Source organism: Podarcis filfolensis, assembly GCF_964270895.1.
Source record: "Podarcis filfolensis genome assembly, chromosome: 12".
Taxonomy (NCBI): Eukaryota; Metazoa; Chordata; class Lepidosauria; order Squamata; family Lacertidae; genus Podarcis; species Podarcis filfolensis.
Window position 1 is genome coordinate 42,769,257 of NC_139614.1, and position 25,449 is coordinate 42,794,705.

The following is a 25,449-nucleotide window of genomic DNA, read 5'->3' on the forward strand; positions in this document are numbered from 1 at the left end:
CGTGTCTGCTGACTTGGCAACCAGCCTCCTTTTCCTATGTGAAATGTTTTGGATCAGATAATTTCACTGGTAACGTTGACGGATTGTGTTCTCAGGCACAAAATGTGCAAGAGGGGTAGGGACATCCTTAAAAACAAAGATCTTGTTTGCCTGAAAAATGTTCCTGGCTATAAAAATAATGTAGTCACACACACAAAAAGAAGCAAACCAGCAAATCCATATAAATGGAATCATCTCAGAACAGCGTGGTTCAGTGTGCATGTGCTCTCTTCCAAAGCATTCAGCAATCTTTAAGGACAGACATGTGACTGAGCTACTGTAAATTCCATCAGATGGAAACAGAAAAACATCAGCTGGTAAGATATATTTCCCCCCCCCCCCCGGCTCCTTAAGCACAAGTAACACGGCACACTATTCATCGTTCAACGAATCATATTTATTTCTCTATCATGCCTCTCAAAATTAAGGTCAAATGATGATTTTATGCACGCACAGAGGGAGAGAGGGAAAGACTCAACTTCACCAATACAAAGTATAAAACTGATTGTGCAGCTCTTGAAAACAGTAATTTCTCCTGAAGCATTGTGTGTGCGTAGGTGTGCCCAGCTCGATAAATGCTGGCTGTGGATCTCCACCTGCCAATCAAGCCTTTGACAGACTTTCTTCAAAGAAAGAAAGGATTCGGGGAAGACCTACATCTGATGAAGGCAGGTGACAGCTTTGGGCAAGGAAACGGACAGCTTCGCCTTTGCTCACAGAAGGTTTTTGACAGTAGCAGGTAAGAATCACGCCATCCCGACTGAAAAGAGTGGCGGCAGAAAAAAACTCTCGAGAAAAAAGGAGTGCTGGTCTGCAATCCATCGATCAATTGCTCCAGAGGTTAGACAATTCTCTCAAATCCCCAGTCTTCAAAGATGAATGCATTGAGACTACAATGCTATCCTATCCTGGTAATAAGTCCTATTGATGTCAATGGGGTTTCAATACAGACAGGTGGCAGTTTCTTATGTTCCTGCGTACTTCTGAGCGGACATGCATAGGACTGTTCTCTTGAACCTTACACTTATATCTGCCAAGGAGATCAGAGCAGCATACATGGTTCTTACTCTTCCATCCAATTTTATCCTCACAACAACCCTGTAAGGTAGGCTGGACCGAAAGACAGAAACTGGCCCACAAAGGTGCCCAGTAAAGCTTTATGGCTGAGCAGTGCTTTGAACCTCTAAACTACAATACAACTGACCCTCTAATATGCGGACTCTCAGGGCAAATATCTCTTTCACAACCTCACTACCTGTATTATTTACATACCCCTGCTTTTCTTTTCATTGTTGTTTTATATTTTCTGTGTGTATGATTTCACACACACACACACACACACACACTACATTGGGGTCCCCCCCCAAAAAAATTAAGCCCTCAAACTGCTTTTAAAACTAAAATAAATATAGGGTCCTGGTGGATATACACAGAACATTTCCACAAACCTTATTTCAAAAAGTAAAAAAAAAGGACACCCCAAAAGTTGCTGAGCTCCCCCCCTCCCCGTAAGTCAATTCCGCCTTTGAAATCCCGGTAATGTCCAGGAAAATCCAGACGTATGGCAGCCCTAACAAACCTCCCCAGTAGAGCTGCTTGTTCTATTAGCATGAATTAGAAAACCTTCACTGTGGGCATGATGACTCAAGCTGCACACTTTTATTATTCCATTATTTTAGCATGCTTATATTTCTCCTGGGAGAAATGTAAGTGGCTTAGAAAATATTCTCGCAAGGAAAATCTTAGTCACAGCATGAGGAACAGGAAGAACATGGTATCTTTACGGTGGTAGAGATATTCAGGTAGCATTGTGCACCCCCATCCTTGATCTTCCTTAGTGCCAGCCCTTGGTAGGCAGGAAAGCCCATCGGTGATCTCTAAGGCAAGGGGCAGCTGGCTCTCTGCCCATGATGGAGGCCAATCTTTCCTTACCAGCAATTGGCAGTTGCCGGGCAACAGTTCCTGCTAAGGACCTCTGAGGCAAGGTAGTGGGATTGAGGACCAGAGGCAGTATGAGAGAGCAACAGCGGGCCTGGGCTATTGCCTTCCTGTTTGTTGGTTTTCCTGAGGCATGTGATTGGCTGCTGTAGGGAGAACCACAGTGGTAGAGTATCTCCTTTGAATGCAGAAGGTCTCAGCTTCAATCCCGGCATTCCCCACCCAAAATAGCCACTGCCAATCATCATGGGCCATACTGAGCCAGGAGAACCAATGGGCTGACTCGATATACAGCAGCTTCCTGTGTTGCTGGACCAGATAACCCTTTGGTTTGATCCAGCAGGGCTCTTCTCGTATTCTTAAATCACATGGATCAACACCGCAGCTGGTTGCCAAGTCCATCAAATGCAAAACGGAAAGATGAGCCTGAGTGATAGGAGGGATTGCATGGGCAGTCACATTAACAGTTTTACAACAGGGCTGTCAGTGCATTTATCGCCGCCAGTTTCCTGAGACTCTCCTTGACTTCCCTGTCCTGTCTTGCCTGGACTGCTTCCCAGTATTGACGATTTCACAACTGCTCCCAGCCAATCATTCCATTGTCTCACCGGCGTCATTGACAGGAACGACTCAGCAGTACGTCACTGACATTCTTTGCAGGGTGAACCTGGTCACCATCATCATCTCAATTCATGGACTTTCCCCTCTTGTCTCAGACAAGTAGAGCATATCACCGTTTATCTGCCCACATGTCAAATCAGTTCTCTTCACCTTCCAGACTCTCTCTGCCTTGCAGGATTGCCAGAATGAACTCTGGCGAGGGTGTTTCAGGACATGTGTGTTCAAGCCTTTGCCCTCCTTTCAGTGGATTGATTCAGACAAATTATTTTAAGATAATACACATCTCCGCCTAGCAACCTCCAGTGCCTAACTTCCACAGAAGCAAGAGATAATAACCCTGTTGACCCTGAGCAATGATCAAAGACACGTTTCGTCCCAATTCAAAGTCCTAACAAATGCACCACAACAACCTGTGTTAGTCCATGGCATCGTAAAGCCTATAACTCTCCAGATGTTTTTGGACACAGACTGTTTGGCCCCAGCCAACATCTGGGATGTTGGGGGTTGTAGTTCAATGGCATCTTGATATCATGGACTAGCTGGATGCAGAGGAATGGTGGGAGGCAGCAACTGGGGAACCCCCAGGGAAAGAAGGCTCAGAGCAAGGGGATTGGTGGTGGGATGGTGATGAGGGAGCAGACGGGGAGGAGGTGGTTTTCGAAGCTGAAGAGGCAACAGTATTTAGTGAGCAGGAAGAGGCTGGAGCAGAGAGCAGTCCAGTCTCAGAGGCAGGGGAGGAGGGGAGCCAGGAAAACAGAGATGAGACAGGCTGCTGAAGAATCCAGGGAATTTCCCCCTCCTGCTGCAACCAGCTCCCCTCCTACCCAGGTCTCCCAGAATACAGAGAAAAATGTAGAGGGCAGAGGAAAAAGAGACAAGACTATGGAGCCTTAGGCTACTGGGGGAGGAACTTGATGATGATGATGATGATGATGATGATGGTGATGATGTTCTATTTATACCCCACCCATCTGACTGGGTTGCCCCAGCCACTCTGGGCGACTTCCAACACACACACAAATAATAATAATAAAACATCAAACATCAATAGTAACAATCAGATCCTACATAAAAAGTCACAATAACTTTAAAATAAACCATAGAAGCCATAGAGAGTGGTGGGAAAGCAAGGACCTTCGGTCCTCACAATGCCTCATTGGGGCAAGACCTACTGGGAAGGGCTGCTGTGAACACTAGGCCTGCACTGTTTTGGTTTCTTTGACTAAAAAGTTAACTTCGCTGACACTGGGTATTTTATTACAGACCTACTCCTGCACTCTGGCTCCTGATGCTTGAGAACCACAGGCTCACCGCCCTTGCCTTAAAGGACGTCTGAAAGTTTCAAACATCCAGCAAAGTTCTGCTATAGGTCCCAATATTCACATTCCGGCCTTAGGACATGACATTTTGCAGAGGTTCCTGGCTGGATGAATGTATTCTGCTGCAAAATTCCCACCTCACCCCAGATTTTTCACTGAAGTATTAGGTTTCATAGTAAAACTGGAACTGTACACAGTGCAAAACACATCTCCCCAAACACCTTATTGTGAGTACCATGTTTGTACACTTTAACTGTAAGTCCATAGGTGCTTTGAGGTATTGAGGAAAAATTGGACTAAGGCATCGAATTCAAGAAAGCAGACAGAGTTCCTTCTCTAGAACATTTCTCTATGCCACATAATACAAGATGATGTAAAAATGTGGAGTTCTTTTCCTACCTATGAATCAGGGACCATACTGTTTTCTAGCAATTATGAACTATACGTACAGCTGTTGAAAGAGTCAAGGAACATCAGAACACCCAGGCAGTTTTCCTGGGGACTCGTAAATTAAATGTCTTCAACGCTGAATAGATATAAAATTAGATCTTGGTAGTCGTCAGGGACTGGCAGGGTGCAAAGGAACCGGTGGCAAAGGCTGCAAGGCCAGGGGCTGACCCAGGGAAGGGGACAGCAATTTATGGGGTTTGTACCTTCCATGAGGTAGGAGCTAGGGGGCTGGAGGCAGGGGAATAGCCTGAGCATGACAGGATCAGGGATGGGTGCAGGATGTGGGGAAGGAGCCAAGGTAGGAGGAAGAACAGGACACACAATGAATGGAAGAAAATAGAGTGCCATGGGGTGGGCAGTAGAACCCCCTCTGTCCCCGGAGGGGCCTGAAGAGACTGGCACTGCAGCTGTCAGGGCTAGAGCCAGACTCAGGTCAGCACGAAAGACGCAGGGCTCCATTGTCAGTAAAGTTAACTCTTCATTCAAGGAAACGGCAAACAATTCAGCAACACTTCCCAGTAGGTCTTGCCCCTGTGGAGCAGTTGCCAGGACTGAAGGTCCCTGTCTTCCACCCTTTCTAAGGCTTCACCTCTCCCGTATGTTTCCCAAGCAGTCTCAAACGACATCTGTGCACCTCTGGACTCTGTTCTGCTCTCAATATTCTGCACATTCTTGGAGATCAGCAAGGAGGGGAGCTTGTTGCAGCAGGAGGGGGAGAATCCTTGGATTCTGAAGCAGCCTCTTGAGCCACCTCCTCTGCTTCAGCCTCGGGGTCTGAACTGCTCCCTGTCACGGGCTCTTCCTGCTCACTAAACCCTGTTGCCACTTCAGCATCCAGCTCCTCCCTCTTCTCTCTTCTCCATGTCCCACCACCATGGTTCTCTGGCTCAGAGCCACCCTCCTCTGGGGTTTCCCATGAGGGGTCCCTGGCTGGTGCCTCCCACCGCTCCTCTTTGTCCGGCCAATCCCTGACAGTGGCAACTTTTGCATAGAAGTTGTTGCAGGTCGCTTGCGTGCGCCCCCATCAGACAAAGGTACATAAGCTTGGGTGAAGGAGTGGTTGTGCTGTTGCTCCAATAGTCCAGCTCAGAGTACAAGTTTGGGGAGGGGATGCCAGCAGCTATTTAGTCGCCAGAAGTGTTTGTGTGTTCTGTGCACCTTAGTAGCTACCGCAAGACTGTGCTTTGTCAATAAAGAATTAAACTACCAGTCGTTTGTCCTCCTTGAGCTGGGACTGCTCAGGGCAGTAGTTTGTCGTGATTCATAACCATTTACATGGTGGCCCCACCCACAGCAGAATTACTGTTTAGTTCTGTGCATGCAAGACCTGGAACTCAGAGTAACCCCGTGCATATTAGCATAACTTTAATTCCTTTGTGAAGCAGGCAGCAGAGTATAAGAATTATGTAACTGCATAGATTTAGTCACAAATTTGTGCCATTATGTGTCAGGCTGCAAGCATAACCCAAAGGAGGGTGGAAGTCTTGATTAGCAGAGTGCAGAGTGCCCTAGTGAAGTAGCATATGCTCTGATTGGCTGCGTAATTCAGAGGGAGTTTTTACCTGTGTGTTTTAGTGTCCCCCTCTAAGAACAAGGCCTGAAGTCTGAAAAACTCTCCTCAAATTGCTCACACCTCAAATTGTACACTGTTTTTGTCCAGTGCCCTCAGTAATTAAGATTTATTTTATCCCTGGACTCCATCCGTGCTATTTACATGACTTTTCTCACAAAATGCATGGTACAATCTTTCCGGTACTTTACTGCTACAGAATGTGGGTAGAGGACTATCCTCAAAAAACTATCTGTGTGAAGAATCCCACATAAGGGATTATGGAAGAGAGTGCATCTCTTTTACTTTCCCCACCCAAAGCTCCTGAGCTCTATTGTCTGCAATTTTGTAGGATTCATCCACTCTGGAGGGGTTCTTGTACCTGTAAATTTCATCCACTTTTGCCAAAAGGGGAAAATGTTATAGACAGTATTAAGAGTTTGTGGGTGCTAGACACTACTAAATTCCTGGGACCAGTAAGTGTTAGAATTTAATCATGGCTCATGGTGTTTAAAAACTGGCACCAGACCAGTGTGCATTAAGTTATGTACTAGACCAGGGATGTCCAACAGGTCGATCGTGATCTACTGGTAGATCCCTGGGAGGTTTTGGTAGATGGTCGATCACTGGGTCCCTTTCCTTAGCATTGGTAAAATCAAACCCGGCCCCACCCCCTCACCCCATCCTCCATTGTTGCACGATCTGTAGAACAGAAGATGGAGTTTACTCAGTGAGGCTGTTTGTTGGTTCCTCTTTTTCCCCCAAAACCCTTTAAAAACAGGGCTCTTCCATAAAAATGGGGGTAGATGACTGCCAGTTTTTAATTCTGTAAGTAGACCGCAGTCACTTGGGAGTTGGCCACCCCTGTACTAGACACTTCTATTCCCCTGGAACCAGCAAGTGTCAAAAAATAATTACACCCGGCTAGTCTCCTTTGTTGATATGAAAGCCTGGCTGATGGGCCTTTAAAACACAAAGGATCAAAAGGGACTGCATTGTGCCCTAGTTGGCATTTCCACATCATCTTTGAAGGCAGCACTGAATACAGCGCATTACAGTAGTCTAACCTGGCTGTGACCAACACATGGATTATTGAGACAGCATGTGATCTAAGATGATACAAGGCACTCCTAAGCACGGATGTTGGGATGCGGGTGGCACTGTGGTATAAACCACAGAGCCTAGGGCTGCCAATGAGAAGGTCGGTGGTTCAAATCCCTGCGACGGGGTGAGCTCCCATTGCTCGGTCCCTGCTCCTGCCAACCTAGCAGTTCGAAAGCATTTCAAAGTGCAAGTAGATAAATAGGTACCGCTCCAGCGGGAAGGTAAACGGCGTTTCCGTGCGCTGCTCTGGTTTGCCAGAAGTGGCTTAGTCATGCCGGCCACATGACCCGGAAGCTGTACACTGGCTCCCTTGGCCAATAAAGTGAGATGAGCGCAACAGTCAGGGGTCCCTTTACGCACAGATGTTGCGTATGCTTCCACAGACAGTGCTGAACCCAGGAAGTATGCACGAGAAAAAATCCAATAAAATTTCTGTCAATTGTTATGTCACAATGCTTGCTGAGCAGCCTCTCAAGCATGGTGGGGCCTGAATAATGGGAGCAAATCTATCATCACCAATAAAGGGTCTAGCGGAGAATAATCAGCTCTGCTAAACAGGTCTTCGGGTAACTCCTGGTGCCATTTGAACATCTATGTGATCAAAACCAGGTGCAATTTATTTTTTAGGATCAGATGATGCTCCACAAATCACAGGGGACCGAGAAAACATCACAGCCCTGAAGGCAGAACATCTACCTCTCTCTTTCTCAGTTCTGAGCCTAACTATCCCACTGGGTTTCATAGACTCCATGTCTGCTGTGGCATTTACCTCCAAACGTTTTAACCCTGCCCCAGCGTTTCAAAGCTTTCTTATACACATCCATGCAGTTTGTTGTTGTTGTGGACAGCAGCAATAAATCATGTTGTCTCACCGCTGGTGATAACTCTCTGTTGGGACTACTTACAGGACCAAGAGCCAAAGTCGTAATAATTACTATGATACCGACGATATGCAAACACCTTTGTTACAAGCTGCTGTGGGACAGAGGGAGACATTTCCATAACCAAATACACTCTCATAACAACCAGTCGTTTGCCTTTGGGGATTACTGGGAGACTGGCACCGCCGCAGAATGCAAGCAGCTTAGCTCTCGAGGGAGGTAGACCTCCCAAATCTTCAGAGCACAGAGGTTTGAAGCTGGGGGTATGTCAGCAGACTGTCCCTCTTCTTCAATTTATTTTGGCCAGGACTCAACATTGGGGGAAGCTGTCACATACTAGAAAGGGGGGCCTAGGACAGCAATCCCAGTAGCAATGCGCCTTTCAAGGGATGAGAGAATACGTCAATTTCAGTTTCTCATTTTTACTGTCTTAAGGTCGGTTCTCCACGTTAGCACATCAGTTACCTAAAAAAAAGCCTTCATGAAAATTCCTCAGCATTTCACTGCAATTTTACCCTAACATCCACAAATTCTGTGCAAAGCAATTTCCCCTAACAAAGTATTTTTGTGCGTTATTTTCATGAATATATGCACACTTTATGCATTTTTATACACATCACTTGGTTGGAGAACTAATCTGCAAAATTTGGAGAAGAGTGAATTTCAAAGGAAGGCTGTGTTTCAGTTCACACACTGTTTTGCAAAGTAAGAATTCGGTAAATTTGCTGTTAAATGCAAACTGAAAAAAATCTCTCCCCTGCCCCCAAGCTATTTGTATTTTCTTAAGGATGCCTTAACATGAAACCTTTTCCTCCCCACCTGAGCCATTATGGTCATCAAGACAGAACACAGAATACAACATAGTTTCCCCAGTGCAATCCAGAGCCCTTCTTTTCCAGTATTATTTTATTCTACAAGATTTATATGCTGCTTAATCGTTGCGTTTCCCTGAGAGGTTTAGACTCTAAATGCGTTCCATCTGCTCAATAGGACTTTCGCTGCCTTTCTTATGGCTGTATGTCCCTCTCCCACAAATCTGCTCCAGAGAGTCAGGGGAAAAACTAGAACAGATTTTGGGGGTGATGTGGGGAGACGAAGTACTGTTGCACAGGCAGAAGTCCTTGCACTAATGTCTTTGTTGAATACAATGCCATAAAATCATTGCAATACAGATAAAAGTCAATACAACAAACAAATGGACATAATAAAATTTAAAATCTGAGCCCAGTCCAAACAAAAAAAGTTTTTAGCATGCAACCACTTACAACCATGGCACTTGTCTAATATCAAAAGGCAGAGAGTTGCAGAGAATAAGAGCTGTCATACTAAAAGTCTCAGAAGTGCAGAACATACATTATGTTGCACTTGTAAAAGTGCTAGTTCTGCAGATCTAAAAGTTTTCAGAGCAATGGGATGTAGGAGCATCCGCATCCCACCCCATCTCATTTATAAATGATCAGGACTCCAGTTGTGTCCTTAGCAAGCTGGTAACTGAGGCAAACATGGATAGCAATAGCTGTGATGGCCTCATCAATAAAGGAAGCAATCCACTGTGCCCCAATAACCAAATAGTTTTTCCTTTTTCAAAACATTACAAATAAGAAATCACTGTTGGAAGTTTACACTCTGAGACTCTCAATTCTTGCATAAAGATAAACAGTATAAACAGGCAAAAACATTATTGAAGGGAGAATTATATATTAGCACTGATAACATCATGGGGACAAATCCTGATAAATGCTGAGTAAAAGAGGACATCTGGATTGGTTAATGCTGCTATAACCTTCCTTCATTGGGAAATAATTCCAACATCCCCCCTCCCTTTATTAATCAATCAGATTAACTTTTACATAAATTTCAGAATAATATACCAGGACAATGGCTTGCCATTTAAGCTCTGAAATAATAACAATAATAAAATATGACTCAAAATGCGGAAACAGCATGGGAAATTAGCAATATAGCAATGTAGTCATGGGTATGAAACTATCAGCACCACAGAAGTACCAAGGGCTAAAGGACATTGAGTCTTGGTGCATAGTCAAATAAAATGAAATTTTGTGGGAACTTGCCAGTCATGTGTTTGTCTCTTGATATAAATTATAAACATCCACCATGTTGCTGCATAACCCATTGATTTGGCTGTGGCTCATGAAACTCTCAGCAAATGAGTTAAGTTTTTCAGAGACAGTGGTGTGTAAAATATTTTTAAACCAAACACTGAGGGTCCTTTTCTGCATCATTTCCAGCTCTATACTATCTTTTTTGAAGTATTATAACTAGAACAGTACACAGTATTCCAAGTGCGGTCACACTATTTATTTGTATAAAATCCATTCACAAAAGAGATAGTACTTATTATGATTTATTATTATTATTATGGTGACATCTTGTGAAAAAATCATGAGGATCTGCTTTTGACCCAGGTCTTTTACCCAGACTTGACATTTGGCGGTTCACTTCAGTAGGGGAAGATCAGACCCCTGGTAGTTAGATCAGTCCCTGTCATGTCTACTCAAGAGTAAGTCCTGCTTAATTCAACAGGGCTTACTCCCAGGTAAGTGGGATCAGCACTGCAGTCTTAGCCCACAATGTCAACCGTACTTACATGAGAGTAAGTGCCACTGAGCTCAACAGGATTTTCTTCTGAGTAGACATGGTTAAATATATCTACATATTTTTGAACATTTGAGAAGTTGAGGCAGGGAAGATGAAACGCAAGACAGCTGCCCCCATAACTGGTGACAGGTACATGAGAACATATTGTTGGTTTGCTAGAAATCTCTATTTTAACTCTGAGGTCCACAGCAACCTCATTTGAACAAATGGAGCACTGTAGGAGGGCAGTCATTTGGTGATTGAGATACAGCTGGTGTACAAACCTTTGGCTTGGCAGGTGCTACTGAACTACAACTCCCATCATCCCATCCCATTATTTATCCCTGATTTCTGCATTGCAGGGAGCTGGACTAGAAAACCTCTGGGACCCTTCCAACTATATAATTCTATGAAATGCAGTAAATAAGTAGATCCCTGGGCTTAATTATTACATTTTTACCCCACCCATCCCCATGAAGCTCAAAATGGGATGTCTGGTTCTCTTCACAACAACCCTGCGAGGAATGCTTTCTTCTAAGTGGAGATTTTTCTGTCAGTCTCTTCAACGGATCTGAAGTTGCTTTCATGTATGTAATTATTTTTTGGTATGGGGTGTAATCATTTTAAATATATATAAAAATGGTTTTATATATATATATTACGCTTCCAGGATGCTTTCATGGGAAGCACTTCCTAAACGAAACCACCATGAAACTGAAGAAACGAAACTCACAAGGGTTAGGGCAGATACAGTTAGCAGAGCTGGGGGTGGAATGCAAAAACTAGATTTATTTTTTAAAGAAACCACCACCACCATCCATTACAGCTATTTTTTCCCTAAAGCAGTGTAAGGGGCTGCTGTGTAGCAAATGATCTCTCGACAGAAGCCAGCATTAGTTAAGGGGCGCTGCAACAAATATCCATTTACAGTGCAGCCCCACTAAGCGCAAGTCTCCAAGCCTTCGCTTGCTGGCAAATCGGAAAAAAAACCCCTTTTGAATTCGGTGCGACTTTCCTCCGAGTAAGCACGCATTAAAGTTGAAACCATTTATTTTTTTTCGGGGTAGAGGAATCGATTTCTCCTGCAAACTGCACCGCTGAACGCCAGGAGCAGAATTCTGTTGCATTGTGGGGAATGCACGGGAGACAATGCACGTAAGAAAACGTTACCCACGTGTAATGACAACCCCCCCCCCGTTTCCCCTGGTAAAAAGCTTGTTGCAACGTCTAAGGCGATTCAGCTTCCCTCTGCTATTCCTGCGCGGCTCAGCAGCGCCCCCGGACGCCACGCTCAGCATTGCAACCTCCCCCTCCTCCCCTCTCCTTCTCTAGCAACCGCAAACAACAAGCAAAACGTTCCCCTTCTCGCTCCGAGTCGCTTCTCTAAAACAGGCTCCCCGGCATTATATACCCTTCTAAAAATAGCCTGCCGCGCGGCCGGCCAATCAGGGCGGCTCGAATTTCGAATCGGCCCAATCGGGCGCGGCGTCACGGAGAGGTTCGGTCACGCCAGGAGGAGCCGGGATGCGTCGCGGGCGCCCATTGGGCTCCTCTGACATCATTGGAACGCGGTGTAACGAGTTTTGTTGTTCGAGATTGGGCAGCGCTCGGAGCCGGCGTAATGGGATCACGAGGTGGCGGAGGGAGGGGGGGTGGAGGAGAAGGAGTAAAGGGGGCGGGGCGAGAGTAGCTGGGAGCGCGAGGGAGGGGGGAGCCGAAAAGAGGGAGGGAGTAGAAGGAGGAGGGGAGTAGAAAGAGGAGGAGGTTGTGGCCAAGGAGAGCTTTGAATAGGGAAGTTTTCCTGGGGGTTACATTCGCAGTCATCTCAGTGTTTGCAAATATTGAGTAGGCTCCTGAGCAAGTATCTTCTGGAGAGAACCCCAGGAGTGGAAAGCAAGATTTACCAGCAGCAGCTGCATTTTGGAGACTGCAAGATATATATATATATATATATATATATAGATCTATGTATATATATATATCCATACCTTGATATTGCTGTGCAATTAAACTTTGCATGAAACTTTTGCTTTATTATTATTATTATATTTAAAAAAAATACCCTTTGCATCTGAACTGCCGAAGAGGAATTTAATATATAATTATTTTTATTTTTGAAAGAGGAAAAAAACAAACCTGTCTTCTTCTTTGTGGCCGTCTTTCCCTCTGGAGGAGGAGGAGGAGGAAGTGGGACTTTGTAAATAGCTGGTCGTATTTCTCTCGCCATCACCTGCCATCACGACTACCGACGACAGCAGCAGCGGTAGCAGCTGAGAAACATCTGTAGCGGTGTATCTGATACTTGTGCTTTTTATTCTTCTTCCTTACGACGAGAGACATTGCAATCGGACGTTGACCCTGTGGAGGGTTTATTTGTTGCAACTTCTTTTCCCCCCTTCCCCTTGAAAACAAAAACAAACAAAAAAAACCATGGATGTGCTTCCAATGTGTAGCATCTTTCAGGAACTCCAAATTGTCCACGACACTGGTTACTTCTCCGCTTTACCATCTCTGGAGGAATATTGGCAACAGGTAAACCGAAGGATATCTGCTTGTGCTGGGCAAACGTTGCTTTTAATTCGGAGCAACACTGATAAACGAGGTTAGAGGCTTGCCTTTTAGGAAGGCTTCCTGCAGGAACCTTTTTTTAAAAAAAATTTAAATAGTAACATTATTGTTTCAAGCAAATGTGTTTGTTTGGGCTGCTGTGCAACACTGTTTGTTATATCTGCTTTCTGGGTTTTTTTATGCCGTGCATGCTTGTTTTTGCTCGCTACCGGGAGAAGTGCTGTTTATGCCCAGCGCCGCTGTCACTGCTTCTGGACAGTGGCTGGTGTATTTCTGAATGCCTGTCCTGCCTCTCTCTCTCTCTCTCTCTCTCTCTCTCTGTGTGTGTGTGTGTGTGTGTGTGTGTGTGCCAGCCATCAAAACAACAACCCCGGGAGCGAAATGTTGCCACAAAAAAATAAATAGCATAAATCCGCAAGTCCTGCGTTTTGCATTTTGCTTGATCTAGTTCCTAGCAAAGTTGTCTCTCCTCTCTCTCCCCCCTCCCCCGCCTTGAAGCAGATCCAAACACTACAACTGGGTCTTGTCATCCAAACTGTCTTTCATTTCCACCGGGGTTTTTTTGCTTTTTTTACACCCCCACTTTTTTTGGGGGGGGGGAAGAGAAATGGTTGGAAATTGGATTTTTAAAAAATAATCTCCCCCCCCTCCCAGTATTATTTTCCTTAGCAGAATTTCCAACCTTCTAACTCCCTGCTGCATGTTAACCATTAATTATTATTTTTTCCCCTCTCTTATCCGCTACCCCCCCCCCGCTCCTGAGTTGTCAGTCATATGACAATGATACTGTTTTGTTTCTCCTCCCCCCCCCCTTTTTAATTGCTGTGAGTCTTCCTAGCGGAGGGAAAGAGGGAGGTTTGTTGCCTTTAATGGACATGGTTTTTTTTCTTTTCTGGGGGGGGGGGCGCTTGTTTGTTAGTACAAGTAATTGGTCTGCTTGGAAACAAGATTGTTTTTGCATTGTCTTGGATTTTCCCCCCTTGGAGGGGGGGTGTAAGTGAAGAGAGAGTGTTTACTTACTTGCCTCTTCCCCTAGCTGTGATATTTGCTCCTTCTCTCTCTCTCTCTCTCTCTCTCTCTCTCTCTCTCTCTCTCTCTCTCTTTAAGCCCAGCTGAGTACCCAGATCAAATCAGTCTGGAGGTTTTGTTTGTAAAGCCTGAGAACCTATCAAGAAGGTTGAAACCTTGCGCATGTTTTGAAATTCCCCATTTCCAATTCCCCTCTCCATCCCCCCCCTTCTTTCTTTTTTCTTTCCAAGGCAGCACCAATAGTATGTAATTGAAATTGATCTAAATAGTTTTTCCTTCAGGCATTTCTGGGATTTTAACCCAGAGCTAGATATGGATCCCACTGTAGCCTTTTGAATAATTTCAAAACCTCCTTTGGAGCTTCAGGCCAGTCCTTCAGGCTGATTTGCATAATGGGGGAATTTTAAATCCACCCTGAATAAGAAATTTGAACCTGCCCCTTTCTGTCAATTCCCTTCCTGTTTCCTTATAGAAATGATGTGTCTTGTTTTATTTTTGAAGTGCACTGCAAATCAGTTCCCTAATTATAGGGAAACCGATAAATATTGATTAAGCTTGCAGTCTCTTCCACTTTTTGGCCCAGCCTTCAGTTAACAAGAGGGGAGAAATGGTCAGTCAAAACCTGGGCATGATTACTCTGAAACAAGCCCCATAGGTCAGTAGTGGTCCTTACTCCCAGGTAAGTGTGCTTAGGAGTAGAGCCTAAACAGATGGGGGAGAAGTGTAAAAATCGGCCACGTACTGTGACAGAAACTCCCATTAAGTTGACACTTAAGAGAGTGAAATGTGTGACATTTGCTTTTGGAGTCAGCTTTGCTTATGGGGATGGGGGGGTGGTTCCTGCTTAAAATAAGGTAACTATGGAGTCTGATATATTTGTCCATAAACACACACACACACACAAAACCCCCTTATATATTTAGTTCCATTAACATGCTGATCTTTAATTATGGGGATGATAGTGAAGGGGAAATGAAGTGTGCACTGATAGACCCCCCCCCCAAAAAAGAGAGAGATAAATGCTTGCATTTCTTCCAAAGTTCTCTTTAGTTTGTTAGGAATTTGGAAACACATTTGTGTCACTCGGAGGGTTGCTTGTCTCCTATTGCAGCAGGGAGGATAGCTTACTTTATTTCATTTTATTTTACATGGCCCGTTGCATGTCTATCTGAACCGTGTACTTTCTTGGCAGAAGTTCAGGGTTTTAAAAGGAAGTCTCTTTTGGCATTGAGTGAAAGAAATAGGGAGATGACTCATACGGTTGTGCTCTTGGCCAGTAGATAAAATTCTTCAATGTGGGGCTCCCAGCAGGACCTCAAAAAGTTGTATTTCTCCTTTGACTGCTTTCCCTGCAATTCCATTTTCTCAAACTTTCTTCTTCTTCTCAGCATCGCATTATCATTCTGAAAGGTTTTGTTCACTGAAATTCCTTAGGCCGCTATCATTTCTACCAGAATTGTTCCAAGTTACGCAAAACTCATGCCAGTGTGCTTGGAAGAACTGGCATTCTTTGAACGTCTCCCTTAGGCTGAGTTTTCATCTGCAGGAAATGGGCTGGCTTGGTGGGTTCCCCCTGAATATGGATCATGACTTTGCCGCAACCGCACATGTTTCTTGAGTTCAGAGGGCTGGTGCTGTCAGCTCGGTGGAAGTCTAGCTTGACAACTTTCTGCGGAGATCACACAATTCACTTGGAAGGCCTCTTAGTTAATAAAATACTGGAAAGTGTAGAAAGGCCTGATTAAAACTGGGGGGTTGGGGTGAGAACAGAGTCACTTTCAAGCCAACCCATTGAACATCTCCTTTCTAGGAGATGATTTTTCAGCTCACACAATAAGAGTAATGGCTGGAAAATGTAGGTGGATTTGAACTCTTTCTATGTGTGTTTGAACTCCAGCCCAGTTCTTGGGAACTGCATTGTTTACTGTAACAGTCATTAAATGAGGGTTGAGTGGCCTATTACTTTAAGGGAGCCTAGCAACCAGAAATAAACATCCCATCCTTTGCACACACATGGTTTGGTTGATGTTTCTGGAGAATGGCTTCTATAGCTTTGCACTTTTTTTAAAAAAAAAAGAAATTTAACTTTAATTTATTGTGTTTATTTTTTTTGTAGACATGCTTAGAGCTGGAACGATACCTTCAGAGTGAGCCTTGCTACGTATCTGCCTCTGAGATAAAATTTGACAGTCAAGAGGATCTGTGGACCAAAATTATTTTGGCGCGTGAGAAAAAGGAGGAATCTGAACAGAAGGCCACGTGTGTTCCAAAGGAGGAAAGCGTAAAGACTCAGAGTTTAGAGACTAACAGCTTGAATTCTGACATCAGCAGTGAATCTTCTGACAGCTCTGAGGAACTTTCGCCTACAACAAAATTTACATCTGATCCCATTAGTGATGTCTTGGGCTTGACCAGTACAGGAAACTTGAGTTCATCTGTCACGTCGACTCCTCCTTCCTCCCCTGAGTTGGGGAAGGAAGCATCTTCCCAACCGTGGAATTCTGCGCCTGGTGAATTGCATTCGCCAGGCAAAATTCGTACTGGTAGTGGTGGAAAGACTGCAGAAAAGGGTGCCCCAGTGAACGGCGATGCCTCTCCGGATGGGAGGCGGCGGATCCACAGGTGTCAGTTCAATGGGTGCAGAAAGGTTTACACCAAAAGTTCACATCTGAAAGCACATCAACGTACCCATACAGGTGAGATCTTCTCCACTGGGCGATCCAAACATCTGGTCTTGGGTGATCCAAATAGTGGTCACTTTGTGTTTTCCATGGAAGAAAACAAAACTGGGGCATACTAAGGTGGCCTCAGCTACTTGTTCATGTGTGGGTTCAAGCACACCTTGTCTCATCCCACTTGGCTGTGATCTGAAGCCACAAGATATGGAGTTTTTGGTGCAGTTAAGAAGGTCTGTGACCAGTCAGCAGTGAGCTAGGAGGCCTTCTGGGAACACTGTTTACAGTTCCATCATGGAAGAAAGGCAGGATATAAATGTAATAAGGGGGACCCCATTTGCTTCCTGTTCCTATAGCACTGGCAGGTAGCTTTCTCTTACTAGGATGTGTGTCAAACCTTCCATGGCTTGGGCCCTAAGATGTGGCAGGCTAATGGTGTTCACCATCACATATGATTTCTATAGGACTTCTGCTTAATACTTCAGCTGGTGGCTGGTTCTCAATGACAGCATCATCCTCTTTCTCTTCCCCTTCCCTTGCTGTTCATGGCCAGCAGAACTATGCACCAGGATGCCATTATTAGGACTGGCAGACATGGAGAGCATATGGTTCCTCCAGATGTTTGCTGGACTCCCATGTCCTATCAGCCCCAGCCAGCATGACCCATGACCAGAGATGATGGGAGTTGTAGTTCATCAATATCTGGAAGGCCATAGGTTCCCCATCTCTGATTTACAGTTCAGCAGAAGTTTTTGTCCCTTATTCTAGGCAACCCATCTGGATTTAGCTTCATGTCTGACTTTGGTTGGTGATAACTGTAAGGAAAACCCTTGATGCTAATAGTGTCATAATGTTACGCAATTTCTGGAGCAAGAGCTTGGGGCCATCAGATGATGCAATAACAGCTGAGGTTTCCAAAATGCAAGGCATCACTTCCTCATTTTTGTTCTGCATTAGCCAGTTGCAAACTTCTATGTGCAAAGCTTGGATGAGGCTAGTTAACTTTTCTCTCTCTTGCACATGTTTGGTTCCTGTTTTGTAATTAGCTGGTGCTTGAGAAGATGCACAATTGTTAAATTGTTTTTCCAAGGAGGTGGAGGGAATCCCTCAAAAACAACAACAACAAAAACAACAACAGAGAACTAGCTTTGAAACTCAGCAACAGCAAAAGGAAATGGAAACATTTCTCAGAAATTGGAGATTTTTGTCCTGATTCTGAAGGACAGATTCCTCATTGATTCATTTAATAGCAGAAGAGTAACTAGTTCCCTTAATTGCTGGACTTGCCTCAAGCTAGCTGTGTGTGCATTGACAGAAGTAAAATGATCTTTTGAGAGAGATGTTTATGATCATAAAGACAATGGCGGACTTTATGAGTGTTTCATTATCATGTGGTTTTGCTAACACTAAGCAAACAGGATTTTACTAGTATGAAACCTAGATTTAAACAAAACAAAACTCAGTTCCCTAGCTTAACTTGAAAGGATTTGAAGCGGGCAGGCACTCCAGGGTTTCTATAAATTTTTTATAGTGAAAGTAGTTGCTTTTTGACATTAATATTCTAGAGTGCTTGATGACTGTGGTTAGATGTGCAGAGCCGCTGGCTGGCATACCAATCTCCAGCTCAAGGTGCAGAGCGAGATTCTGCACCTTGAGACAAACAGCTTAGAGGTCTCCTCTTCAAAGATGTTCTTTTCACCATTTGAAGAGGGGAATACAAAAAAGATGGATCTGTTCTATGCTTCCGCAGCCTGGTGAGCGAGGGAGAGCTTAGCTCTCATATGCCCGTTATTCTGCAGAAATCAAACAAATAGTGTTAAGCCATAGAATCTTATAACCAGAATCTCTGGGCCAGAATGCATTTTTATGATCTGCTGATGAAGGTGGTTTTGCTCTCCACTCTAGCCTTTCCCAACCTGCTGCTATCCATGTGTTTTGGACAACATGTATCATCATCCCTGATGGTTGACCATGCTCGCTGGGGCCTGGTAGTCTAAAACACCTGAATGACAATGAATTGGGAAATTCTGTGTTGTTGTTTTTTCTCTGCTCCCCGCACCCTACGCTAGCCCACTTTCACCCATGTAGTCATGGGGAAGGTGGTTGGCTGTGTGGGCAAAGCAATTAGATATTCACAATTCGGGGACAGACATTTTCACACTCGCTAGATTTCTAGAGCGATAGAAAGACATGGAATGGAACCTTGGGAGAGTCTTAGACCAGGCACCCCCAAACTCGGCCCTCCAGATGTTTTGGGACTACAACTCCCATCATCCCTAGCTAGCAGGACCAGTGGTCAGGGATGATGGGAATGATAGTCCCAAAACATCTGGAGGGCCGAGTTTGGGGGTGCCTGGTCTAAGACTTGCTTTCCCATATTGTCAGGATTAAGGCTGGCATCCAAACATTCTGGCTTAATAATAGTTAATAATAATTCTCCCCTTTGAATGGCCCCAAATTTGTAGGTTAGGTTTCTCACTACCATCCAATATTGATCGGCCTAACCTATGTATCTAATAGGTGAACCCAATATATACTGGGTTGTATGTGCTTAAGTTATACTTGGAGAAGACCTATTAAATCCATGAATGCACATTAGGCCTAACTAATTCGACTCCATTGTTTTCAGTGGGTTTAGTCTATGAGTACAATTTGGAGCGTGCAACCCATAATTTGCTGCTATTGTGTAGCAGGAAGTCCACAAAAGCTACTAGCACAGGAGACCTCCAAGCATGGTCTATATGAGTTGTTTTGAGCCTAAAAGATATAGAGAACCAACTTCTATTAAACTTCTATAACAATCTGGACATTTGGAGGCAGTTCTTATTCGCCCTAGGTGACCAGGTTAGTGGTGATTTTACAAGCCTGTATTCTAAACACTCAGAGAATTCCTAGGATGCAGCTGCACAAGGCTTACATTACTGGCATGTTTTCCAGTCAAGGCTTGATGTTTTGCTGTTGCAGCAAAGCTGTCAGCTCAGAAACATCTAAATTCTCCATCAGCGTTCTCGGAAGTACTTAGTGTGCTGTTGTGAATTAAATTGAGTGGCCTTATTTCCTATGTTAAAAACAAATGAATCAATATTCATCTTTGCTTGGAGAGAGAAACGGACGGTTAATAATCTTTGGTATGTTTTATTTGCAGGAGAAAAGCCTTACAGATGCTCATGGGAAGGGTGTGAGTGGCGTTTTGCGAGGAGTGATGAGTTAACCAGACACTTCAGAAAGCACACGGGTGCCAAGCCTTTTAAATGTAGTCACTGTGACAGGTACGTGAATGGGCACTCTCTTTTAATAACCCCTGCACCTCCCTCCTCCCCCGTGCTTCCATGGGAAGCAATGACTTAAGCCCTCCACACAGATGAAGCCACCAAGGCACAGGCAGTTTCATCAAGTATCAGCTCTGTCCCATTGCACCGGAGCTTTTCAAAGGAACCATCCAGCTTCAGTGATCAGCAACAGTGTAGCTTTTTAGTTCTAACAGTGCAAAAAGAGAGAGAAATAAGTCTCTGATCAGGTGAATCAATTCTGTCTCCGCTTAAAGGAAAAACGTTTCCAGTTACATATTTCAGAGCAGCCTACTTGAAATTCCAGTGGAAATACTCCCAGAATTAAGTGGATTGAAGTTAATGCATTTTAGATAGTGTCTGCACGGATACAGGTTAAATAATAGAGTGACTTCTGATGCTGAGATCAGGAGGAAAGCAGAAGAAGCTGACAGGAGGAGGAGCAGTCTGTAGGGTCTCTTTCAATGAACGTCTTGGAAGGGTTGGGTTGGGTTGGGTTGCTATGGTGTAGTTAAACACCTAGCAAATGCTGCCACATTACAAAGAGGTGGACTTGGTCCCCGTGGTGGTCTCTCTCCCAACTCCTAGTATTCTGTGAGTCACCTTCGCTTTCCTCCAAAACTTCCAAGGCAGTTTATGTCTTCTAAGAAATAGCTCGTCTGCTTAGCCATCTTCGTTTGGGTCTCTTTTGCACCAGCCTTCTGTCACAATGAGTTATTGGAAGAGGACTGTAAAGAGTTATTGTAGCAGGTGAACTTAGGCTAAGATTCTTGCAGGATGCTCCCTTGGATCGATTTAGATGAGCCTAGTCTGTCTCATGGGGTTGCTGTGACCCTTGCATGCCATTCCGAGCTCCTTTCAGGATATGAATGTCAGCCCGATAGGTGAATGACCGGGAACGTGACTGTGGTGCCACTCTGCACACTTTGCTTTGACACAGCATTTTGCATTCTGGCCAAGTGGCGGAGTGACCACTCTGTTCCTCTGTTCGCCTACTTGACAACCTATCTCTATGCCCCAAGGTCGCACGAACCAGTCCCAAGTCACACAGATTGCAGTGGAGTTAATTCTGCACGTTACTTTTGTTTTAAGTATGCTCCGTAAAGGTGCTCTGTAGTATTTGCCTCTGTTGCAACTGAGGATAGTAAGGCTGGGGTACAATAGGATTCCAAAGGGCTTTGCGCTTGGGTCTCCCAAATCAAATTTTGTGTCTCTCGGATGGACTTATAGGGCCTGATAACCTACCACAGCAGTCCCCAATGTGGTGCCGTCTGGATGTTATTGGAATATTAACTCGGATCAGTCCAGCATGGCCAGTGGAATGGGACAAGCAGAGTCATAGTCTTGCAACATCTGGAGGAAGCCATGCTAACTCCTCCTGGTCTAACCCAATTCACTCCCCTATAGGAAGATAGTCCTCAAAATTCTCCCCTCTTCTCCGTTGACAGGTGTTTCTCCAGGTCCGACCACCTGGCCCTGCACATGAAGAGGCATCTCTGAGTGGGTGAAGAGGTCGAATCCTGTGGGCTAAGAGGCTTCGAGGTCAACCAGCCTTGAAAGAAGGGATGCGTGTTCCAGCCAAAGCATGCCATTTTGCACCCTAACCCAGTTGCCTCCAGGGCCTCTCTTCCTTGGAAGGTCTTCAGAGGGCTAAACAAGTCATGAAAGGAAACGGCATAGCGACCGCACGGTTGTGGGTCTCGTACGCTGGCACCCAACCTTCTACGCCTTCTGCCGTGAGCACGTGCACTGAGAATGTTAATGATTGGACGACTGTATGTTATTGAGGATCATACTGGGCGACTGTATGCTGAGGCACATGAATACTTTTTGTTTGTTTGTTTCATTTTCCTTCCGTTTCGTTCCTTGTGGTTGTTTTATAACCGTAAGCGAGAGAGAGAGAGGAAAGGTCAGCTGAATGGGGGAGGGCGGGGGAATCATTTGCGTATGTGAGGAGTATGCCGCAAGAAAGGAGCGATCAATCATTTCCAAGGGGCAGGGCGAAAGGGGTGTCTGCACCTTTAAAAAAAAAAAGAAAGAAAAAGAAAGAGGGAGGGGAAGATGGAGGGGAGGGGGTGGCGAGTCAGGACACCAGAATGGAGGGAGGGGCCCCTATCCTGTGTGAGAGGAGCTTTTGGTGTCTGGTCCAGCTCTTAAATGTGCAATGTGTCAAGTAGCTTGTTTTACTTGCTACAGAGCTCATTTGTAATCCATTGTATAAGCTGTGTATTTACAATATAACACAACCTATAACTTTTTCATTATAATACAAAGATTATTGCATGGTTCTGGGGAACTATATGCTTTTCCATTCTTTAATCAGGACTTGCAGGTATTTCTTTTGTTTTCTCTCCCCCTCTCTCAATTCCAGTTAAAAAGCTGCTACAATGCAATTGGTTTAATGTTACATAACATACAGATCCTGGATTTTTATTTTTTTATTTTTTTTGTCCTGTTGGGTGGATAAAACCACTGTAGGTTAGAAACTGTAATATTTTTTAAGAAAAGAAAAGAAAATTCTCATGCAGCTATGTTGGGGTTTTGTTTTTTTGTTCCTTTTCTCTTTTATTTATGCCTTGAGGTCTCTTAATTTCTGGTTTTCTAGCTGTTAATGCACTGTTGACCTTAATAATGGTGCCTTATGCAAAAGTGATCTCTTCTCGCAAGAGGTCTTATACAGGGGTATGGGTGATTTGTGCTTCATTAAGGCTCTCTTGTCACCTGACATTTGTACTGTATCAAATGTAAATTATGAAGAGGTGGAGGAAAGCATAGGCTGATCTTCAGGGTTTTTTTCCATGTAGAAAAGCATCTTTGGACATTCAATACAATATTACACTTTTCCTTTTAAAAATCCCATGGAATAATATGACCGGTTCTGCCACCTTGAAAATCCCTGTTTATACATCCTTGCACAACCAATAATATGTGTACAGAACATGCACCCTGAACCTCCCTTTCCCATGTACCTCAAAATGTTACAATTCCTCCCTTTTTAAAAGTGTAGGAGCATTACAAAAATAATCATCTGCTTAAAATGGCACAAGTTCCATGTCTTTATATCAAGCTTTCTCTTGGTTAATACTAAAATAAAACTCTCTCTTTTTTAAAATGGAAAAAGCAAAACAAAACAAAAAAAAATACCAAGCAGGCAGAAAGTTTATTGGGTGTATATATTTGTTTGTATAGTATTTGTAAGCACTGTGTGTTTGTGTGTGTGTGTATGGATAATATATATTTTTCAAGGAAAGAATTGAGTTCTTTCCTGTGAAATATGGCAGCCCATAAGAAGTCCTCTGCTTTTCCTTAAGTTTTGTAAAGGAAGCAAACAAGTGGTGGTCACTAAACACATAAAAACAATTTTTTAAAAATATTATTGGCTTGCAGACTACTTTAAAACGGGTTTGGGCAGCAGCCTGGGGGTGGAAGAGAGGCTCCGATGGGCGCAAGCGATTCTTGCAAAGAGAAAGCTGGGCTGCATTCGCTTCTGTGTCGGGGCACACTTGCGAGCTCAAAAATCCCCGACTGTCAAGCGAATGGAGCAGATCGGAACCTTTTCCTGAGGCTACTGCGGAATTGGGCATCTTTCAATGCAACTTGGCAGCTTTCTGAATCAGGTTCTCTCTCTCCAGACCAATGAGCCTGCCATTTCTCTTTTACCTTGGCAAGGTCCCACGACTGCCCCTCTTGTCCCAACTGGACCTTCCAACCAACTTTCTGCTGGTATCTGGCTGGCTCTCCATCTCTCCCGAAGGGCACTGATTTGGTACATCACCTTGAGGGCCTAGCTCACTTAGTGACATGTTTCCACATCATCTGGAAGTGCTACATCAGAGGTAGGGAACCTTTGGTCTCTGATGTCGTTGAACCACAACTCTCACAATCCCTGACTTTGACCATTCTGGCAGGGGCTGATGGGAGTTGTGGTTGCATGGCATCTGGAGGGCAACGGGGTCTCCACCTCCTGTGCCACATTTAGCAGTTGATAATTCTAGCAGGTGACCACAACAACAACAAAAATCCTCCAACCTAAATCCACCCCTTTGGCTTCTGTCTGGAAGCTTATTCAGAAGATCTAGGAATGAGCTCCTTGATGATTGCTTTGTTACTTTGGGCATTTACATTTCAGCTGAAGGCGCAAGATGGTTTTCATGAGAGAGCTTAGATGCAGCCATCCCCCAGAAGTTAAGTCAGTGAGTTTCAGAACTGCCTTCCCCAGCCGTGCTGTACTTACCCACAAACCACAGTGATAACCTATTTCTTGCTGTTTCGGACATCTTTTCCAGGAACTGGTGGTGAAGGTTAAATAGTTCTCTAGAACACATTAGACACTAATTTATCCAATTCTAAGGAACACACAGGCCTGCCCCTTTTGTATTGTGTTCAATTTTTATATACTTGAGTGTGCACTTTTAAAAAAACAAAAAGTAAATATGCCCTAGGAAAAAGGTTTATATTGTCTACAATCTGTAGGGCTCTCATGTTACATGTGGAGCTTCATGCATGTAGGATCTGCCTTGCTCTCCCCCCCCCCCCCTGTTGAGGGACTTCCTTGCAGCTATAGTGAGAGAAACATTTCATACATGGAGCATTCTCCATAGTAAAAATGGGAGGTCTATACCTGTATGTTTATCCCGATCATCACAAGTGGAACAAGGCAATTAAGAAGGGTTTTTCTATTTGTTTGGGGGCATTTCAGGGGTGGGTTTTTTGTTTACCTATTTTGCAATGCTTTCTGCTGAAGCATAATAACTATTAATGCTCAAGGAGGAAAACATGGAAATTTAATAAATCCCCTTGCATTAGCTTTTCTTGATTGTGAAGCATCAAAACGGTTTTGGAATGGGGGGCTGTGTGCCATATGTCAAATTATGCCTGTCAGTTTTGTAAGTTTAAACAAGTACATTTTGTTCAGGTGATAACCGAGCCTCAATAAAGCGGAGAGAAAAAAAAATTGCTTGAAATTTCAGAAGAGAATTTCTATTCGTAAAATTTCTTTCTTTCTTTCTTTTTTCCTTTTTTTGTTCGTTTGTTTTTTGGAAGCACCCTGTTATCTAAAGAATCTCTTTGTAAGATTTTTGTAAAAAAAAATTGTTTTACAAGATTTTATTTGAAATTGTTTTTTGCAAGATTGTTATATTTCTGTATGAATGTATTTTTTATTGGAATAACATAAAAAAAATTCTTATCAGCATTTTTGGGTCTCTTTCTTTGGTTTTGCTTCAGTGGAATTAAAAGTGGTAACAGAATTTCCATTATCTAGAGTTGCCCCTGATTCACTGGGAACACGCCATTTGCTTGGCTCCAGATGGGATGGCAATGGTTCTTAAAAGTGCTTTAGCTAGGCTTGCCTGGTCAAGGTAAGGAGCTAAGCTTTGCCAAATGAGAATT

At 44.1% G+C, this 25,449-nt stretch overlaps 1 protein-coding gene and 2 long non-coding RNA genes across 4 annotated transcripts in view; all 3 read left to right on the forward strand.

Moving 5' to 3' along the window:
* LOC310746269 overlaps positions 1 to 25,449 on the forward strand; it is a 467,056-nt gene that overhangs the window by 158,311 nt on the left and 283,296 nt on the right. The window lies entirely within an intron of this gene.
* Positions 379 to 5,576, forward strand: LOC310746289. Of its 2 annotated transcripts, XR_014540584.1 has the most exons (3): positions 379 to 778; positions 2,321 to 3,154; positions 3,862 to 5,576. It is a non-coding gene; the product is annotated as an uncharacterized lncRNA (long non-coding RNA). The 2 variants fall into 2 exon arrangements; XR_014540585.1 differs by lacking the exon at positions 2,321 to 3,154.
* KLF6 (KLF transcription factor 6) lies at positions 12,192 to 25,252 on the forward strand. Its single transcript, XM_083580026.1, has 4 exons — positions 12,192 to 13,031; positions 16,213 to 16,792; positions 19,917 to 20,040; positions 21,507 to 25,252. The coding sequence occupies exons 1-4, from the start codon at positions 12,930 to 12,932 to the stop codon at positions 21,556 to 21,558; spliced, it is 858 nt and encodes a 285-aa protein (XP_083436152.1). The 5' UTR covers positions 12,192 to 12,929; the 3' UTR covers positions 21,559 to 25,252.

Excerpts from the sequence above, each read along its gene's own strand:
- KLF6 (XM_083580026.1), top strand. The coding sequence starts at position 12,930 with ATGGATGTGCTTCCAATGTGTAGCATCTTTCAGGAACTCCAAATTGTC. Across the intron at positions 13,032-16,212 it reads TGGAGGAATATTGGCAACAG|ACATGCTTAGAGCTGGAACG; the intron begins GTAAACCGAAGG and ends TTTTTTTTGTAG. Across the intron at positions 20,041-21,506 it reads AAATGTAGTCACTGTGACAG|GTGTTTCTCCAGGTCCGACC; the intron begins GTACGTGAATGG and ends CTCCGTTGACAG.